Genomic DNA, 5,950 nt, shown 5'->3' with positions numbered 1-5,950 from the left:
TTTCTTTCTTTCTTTCTTTCTTTCTTTCTTTCTTTCTTTCTTTCTTTCTTTCTTTCATTTTGTATTTTAAGACAGGGTCTACAGGGTCTGACTGCATAGATCGGACTCGTCGTGATCCTCCTGTTTACAGCCTCCCATGTGCTGGGATTACAGGCACGCACCACCTCATCCAGTCTCAGCTGCTGTCTCAGCACACCCCAGGGGCAGGGTTGGCACGGCAGACCCAGCGATTAAACTACTGGCCACGGCATCTGCCTGAACAGGCACTTTAATCCGCTGAGCTATTTGGCCGGCCCTTCTCTTGGTCTTTAATGATTTTTCTGGAATGGGAATTAGTTTTCCCATGCATTTTGAAGAAATATATAGGTTGTTTATAGTAGATTTTTGCTGCTGTCTTAGTAAGAGACTTACTGAGGGGCTATATTGTTTGTGGTCAGATACACAAACTGTTAAATTATCTAGGTTTTTATATTTTGTGGAATTTTTTCTTAAGTATTTTTCTCTTGACTCTTTCTCTTTCCTACCTTTAAGAAACATTCACTGTGTAAGAAAGATCTCTTAGGTTAAAGCATTAATTTTTAGAAGGTAGGGCTTGTTCTTCATGCTGTCTGGGTTTTGCTGTGAGACTGACTTCATAGTCAGACGATGTTACTTCCTGATGCAGAATCAAGCCGTTCCGGTAGAGCGATGACAAGGGCTGTTTGTTCATTTCCAGGCCCCAGCGGCTTTTGGCCTGGTTTCCTTCTTGATGCACGCTGGCCTGGAGCGGAACCGAATCAGAAAGCACTTGCTGGTCTTTGCACTGGCAGCACCAGCTATGTCCATGGTGACGTACTTAGGACTGAGCAAGGTAAATCTGACCATCCCTAGTCGACCTAGATGTGTGTCTAGTTCCCTTGTGGCCTGCCAGAGCTCACAGTCTGTTATGTCACATTTTCATCTGAATTACTTTCCCAAACTAAAGATCAAAAGCAGAAGTAAAGCCTGTATAAGGTAACCATCTTAATCCCAAGTCGGGCCTCTTGATAAATTTAAATTTCCTTGCTCATTTAATTTGAAGTCTGAGCATATTTGTACAAATACACAATACAACTTTAATATATAAAACAATATATCACTTACACTTAACCAGCCATGCGCATTTCATTTGACAGATGGTATTTACTGTTATGCAGGCAGGTGGGCATGCGTAACAAGCCCTGTGGCAGCAGGAGCGAGCAGAGTGGCTATGCTCAGCTGAACATTGGGTTCCTTGCACTTCAGCTGTTCTGTCACTTCCTGGGAGCTTTCTAGTTCTTAGCCTTGCGCATAGCTCTAGACATGAAGGAGCGCTTGTCAGTTGTCAGCTCAGCACTGTGCGCTCTTCCAACCTGGGCCTGTCCATGCCTTAGAATTCTAGTTACCTGGGTACCACTTCTCCTGGTTTTATATAGATGTCTGCTGCCAGGCTATCAGAAGAAATTTTTATTTTATTTTTATTGTTTGGGTCCTAGAAATTGAACTCAGGACCATGTGCTTGCCAGGCAGGTGCCGTGACACTGAGCTGTATCCCTGGTCCTCAAAAGAAAACTTTAAAACCAAACTGACTCAGGCCTAGTTCAGAGGAACTACTTGCTCCTATGCCCCCCTGAAGGCCATTGATTCATCATTATGTACCACAGGAATTCCTCATTTAATGACATACCTTAACAATTTACCTTTAACAGTTCTTTGGATTTACAACCAAGGCACTCTGGTCAGTTCTTTTTTTTTTTTTTTGGCGGAACCGAGGATTGAACTCAGGCCCTTGCGCTTGCCAGGCAAGCGCTTATTCTACTGAGCTATCTCTCTGGCCCTGCTGGTCAGTTCTTAACAGCCCGCATGCTGACTTAGGATGCAGCACCAGGAGCAACAGCTCAGCCTTGGGGGCCGTTCTGGCAGTACAGTACTGCAGCTTTTGCTGCTTGCACTATCTGTCATCTATTGCAGTGCTGTGCTGCATGTAAGAGTTATGCAAAGTCATCATGTTGGCGCTTCCTTTGACCATTTCTTTGTTCAGAGTATTATAATGTATATACTGTACACAGTCCCTCCTTTCCTTACCAATTCATTTAATGACCTGAGGAGTGGGGCTCAGTCGGGAAATGAGGAGAGGTGTGCTCACACAGTCTGCTGTTGCTCAAGGCTTTGCTGCTGTTGGTTGCTAATAAATGAGTGTCTGTAAACCCTTTTCCACTTCCGTGACGATCCTGTCTTCTTTCAGTGACTCTCAGTTAATCAATGTAAGTTTTAGAATTTTTATAGGAAAGTATTGATAGTTCTCAGGCATGGAGTTTCACGCTGCCTCCATAGCTTAGACTTTTTTATTTTATCATCCAGTCCATAGATACATTTTTTAAACAGAAAAGGCTGAAATAACTTGTCTGAAGATTGACACCTGAGATCCTTCCAAGCTCTGTGAGGCTTGCTTCCACAGCTTGATCACAACGGTATCTCAAGTGTCTGGCCTAGCCCCGGGGCATAGAGAACGCTTGTTAAGTGTTAGTGATAAAATCAAATAAGTAAATATTGGGGAAATACATGAATTAATATCTGAAATGTAATATCTACATTATTATATTGTTCTGTCTTAAGAATAATACTGGCAAACTGTCAACTAGCACTTGAAGTGGTTTTTTTTTTGAAAAGCAATTATAGTGCATATAGTTGATAGGACTGTATACTTCAAACTTGATATATAAAATTCAAATAGTATAGCCACAAAAAAGCCCAAATACATGAGATAATGGATGTGTCCATTGGCTTGGTTTAATTATTCCAGATTGTATTCATAAATCATCATTTTATATCTTCTAAGTATATATAATTGTAAATTGTCACTTTATAATGTTTAAAAAGAAAACCAGTCATATACATGACTGCTCTTCCTAAATCCTTATTTGGAAGTGCCCATGAATAACACAGACTACTCTGACCTCAGGATGTCTCTGGTGTCCCAGTCCACACCAGGATTTATTGCTGAGGGATCTTTAACCAGGACTTCTTCCTGACCCCAATCTTTACTTAATTTTTCCTCTTTTTATTAACAGAGCAGTAAAGAAGCCCTTTCAGAAGTCAACGCCACAGGAGTGGCCATGCTTTTCTCTGCCGGGACATTTCTCTACGTTGCCACCGTCCACGTCCTCCCTGAGGTGGGCGGGATGGGGCACAGCCACAAGCCTGACAGCGCTGGAGGGAGAGGCCTCAGCCGCCTGGAGGTGGCTGCCTTGGTTCTGGGCTGCCTCATCCCACTAATCCTGTCAGTAGGACACCAGCACTAAACGTTCAGGTCCTCAGCCCAGTGAGAACAGCCGGCACCTGCCAGCCGCTCCCTTCCTCAGTGTCTGCCTCGCCTCGCCCATCTCCACCTGTGTCCCTAGAATGTGGAGGGAGCTGAACGGCGACCCAGGAGGAATGGACAAGTGTGCAGCATAGGAGCGATGCGCAGCTAGGGAGTGGAGTGCTGTCTTCAAGGGCCCTTGGCACACTGCATTTGGATGTTTCTCTTAACCCCATTCTCAGGGAAGATGGAATTTAGTTTTAAGGAAAAGTAGGGACTTCATACAGTGGTTCTGGAAGTGAACTAAATCTCTTCTAGAGGCTGCCACTTTACCCCTTGACTTTTGACATGGTTCTCACCGTGTAAGACTGGCACTTTAGCATCGATGCCACGCTTTAATAGAAGGTCATAGCTGAAGGTGACTGCAGATAATTTGCAGCCATAGAGAAGGCAGGAAGGGCTGGACACTGAAAACTGGCTAATGCTCAAGGAGCCAGGCCCTGGGAGGGGGCAGTGAGAGAGATGTCCTCACTTCCTTTGCATGTGCCTCTTAGTGCAGCCCACTGGTCCATCTTGGACGCAGCAGCAACTGGACGAGCTTCAGAAGAGGTGGGGCCCTTTTGGAGCATTTCTTTCTAGTTTCCATTGCAAAGTAGTTGCCTCTAGCACAGTCTCAGAAGAACCAAGTTCTAGTAGAGTTGGGCTGAGGCTTTCCTCCAAGAACAGTTGATCCCAAAGTATCTTTGGAAATGAAGGGAGGCTAAATTTTACATACATGAGGATAGTTACTGACATCTTTGTAGTCACCTTTTTAAAAAGACTACCAAAATTCTTTTTTGAGTGTTTCTTTTATCAGGTCAGCAGTCCCTCTGGCTAAGCAGTTGTCCAGTGTAGGAGCATGGTGCCTGCTCACATGAGCACCTGTAGGATAAAGAAGGTAGCTGTGTCATACAAGAGAAGCGTCTGCCCGGTAGCTTAAAGGTGATTCTCGGGATCCTGTCTCCTTGTTGGTCTTCCCCAGGTTATCTCCTGACTGTCCCTCTGGCCCTCCTACAGTCTGCTGCTCGCCGTCAGAGGCAGTGTCCACACTTGGTGCGATGAATGCCTGTGAGAACAGCCACCATCCAACTGTGATGAGGAAGATACTATTGTCTCTGTTCTTATTGCCTTCAAAGAAGTTAACTTTCTGTGTCAAATGCAGCTTTGTTAAGGTCTCGGTATCACCTCCTCATGTGCAAATTGACATAATCTCTGATATTCTGATAATTTAAACAGTTGAGACAGCAAAAGTATTTAACAAACTAAGATAATTTTCCATGTTTGCCAAAACACATATAAATAGTTTTGTCAGATAAATGTATAATACTGTATTCTTAATTTATTTTGATTTTCTGTACCATTTCAAAGCACATTTTTTACATCAAGTGGGAACCAAGACTAGTTTCTTCAGGGCAGTGGATTTAGTTGTTGGTTAAACATGTTACATGATGCGTAAACCTATATCATGCCTGTGATTTCTTTTCTTCCTTGATTTGTGTCAGCAGCTGTGGAATTAAACTTGTGTGCCCTCTGCCCTCTGCTAGTTGCAGAGAAAAAAGAAGCCTCAGTAGATGCAGTTTGTATAGCAGCTGGTAACCACTGCATGCAAGGTTGTTAAACCAAGGGTAGGCCCGGGAGGCCGGCGAGGCCCTCGAGGCCCGGGAGGCCTGGGAGGCCTGGGAGGGAAAGGCCGACCGACTCTGCTGATAAGAGGCTAACAGCTGACTTGTGGGCATTTTGGGTGTCACCTTGTCCTTCCAAGTATGATTGTCTGAACCCCTCCATAGACTTACTTTATCAGAGGATATGATTTTTTATGTCTGGTTTGGTTTAGATGGAGCTAAGTCTGTCATATCGAATTGTGTGCAATAATCAGAAATATGTTGTGCTGGCCCAGTCCTCTCTCAGCAGTGCCTTGCCATCACACTTAGCACTGTGGCTAGGTGTGCTCACTTCGGCAGCACATGGGCTAAAACAGTTTGGCTAGAATGTCTTGCTGGATTGGGCCTTGAACTCTGGCAAGGATTGAACCATAAGACTTCCCAACTTGCCTTCCCTTCTGGCCCTCAATATTAACCAGCTCTCAGAAGTCATGGGCTTTCCCAGTCTTAAAGCTGCAGCCTCCAGAATTCTTTGTTCCTCCCCCAGTCAGCAGGCAGAAATAGCCATACAAATCTCACAGGGCTCAAACCCATCTTCAGGCAGGGAACCGAGCAGTGTGGCAGGGGCCTTGCTAAGGAAGAGCTCGCTCCTTGTGGGCGTGGTCTCAGGAAAGGCCATCTAGTGTTCACCTCAGCATGTTTTGGTTGGTTTTTTCCCATTTCAGACTGCCTCCTTAGCTGTGGATGCCTTAATGCTCTAACACGTTTGAAAACATTAACAATACTTACATTGTCTCCACGACTGCTAAAATTATTGGCTACCAAAGAGATGCAGTTGAGGATGAAAAGCACGGTCCATCCTTCCTCACAACCAGTCAGTCTTCATTGCAGTTTGAGTCCTTGTCCTTCCTAGGGATAGACTTTCTTCAGATTCGAAATGCTCTCCAAAATGCCAGATTAAATTGAAAACTACTACTGACCTATTCTCCCCCAATTTGTTCTGCAGTTCGTT

General features: G+C 44.5%; 1 protein-coding gene across 2 annotated transcripts in view; it reads left to right on the top strand.

Annotated features, from left to right (window-relative positions):
* Positions 1-4,972, top strand: part of Slc39a9 (solute carrier family 39 member 9) — a 75,088-nt gene extending 70,116 nt beyond the window's left edge. For both annotated transcript variants that reach the window (XM_004624756.3, XM_023702545.1), the window contains exons 6-7: positions 716-850; positions 3,069-4,972. In XM_004624756.3, coding sequence (XP_004624813.1) covers positions 716-850; positions 3,069-3,299 — 366 coding nt within the window. In that variant the 3' untranslated portion in view covers positions 3,300-4,972. The remainder of the gene's footprint in view (positions 1-715; positions 851-3,068) is intronic.
* Positions 4,973-5,950: the final 978 nt, after the last annotated feature.

Source organism: Octodon degus, unplaced genomic scaffold, assembly GCF_000260255.1.
Source record: "Octodon degus isolate 3935 unplaced genomic scaffold, OctDeg1.0 scaffold00007, whole genome shotgun sequence".
NCBI lineage: Eukaryota > Metazoa > Chordata > Mammalia > Rodentia > Octodontidae > Octodon > Octodon degus.
Note: the sequence above shows the minus strand (reverse complement) of the source record. Positions and strands in the feature narration are given on the sequence as shown.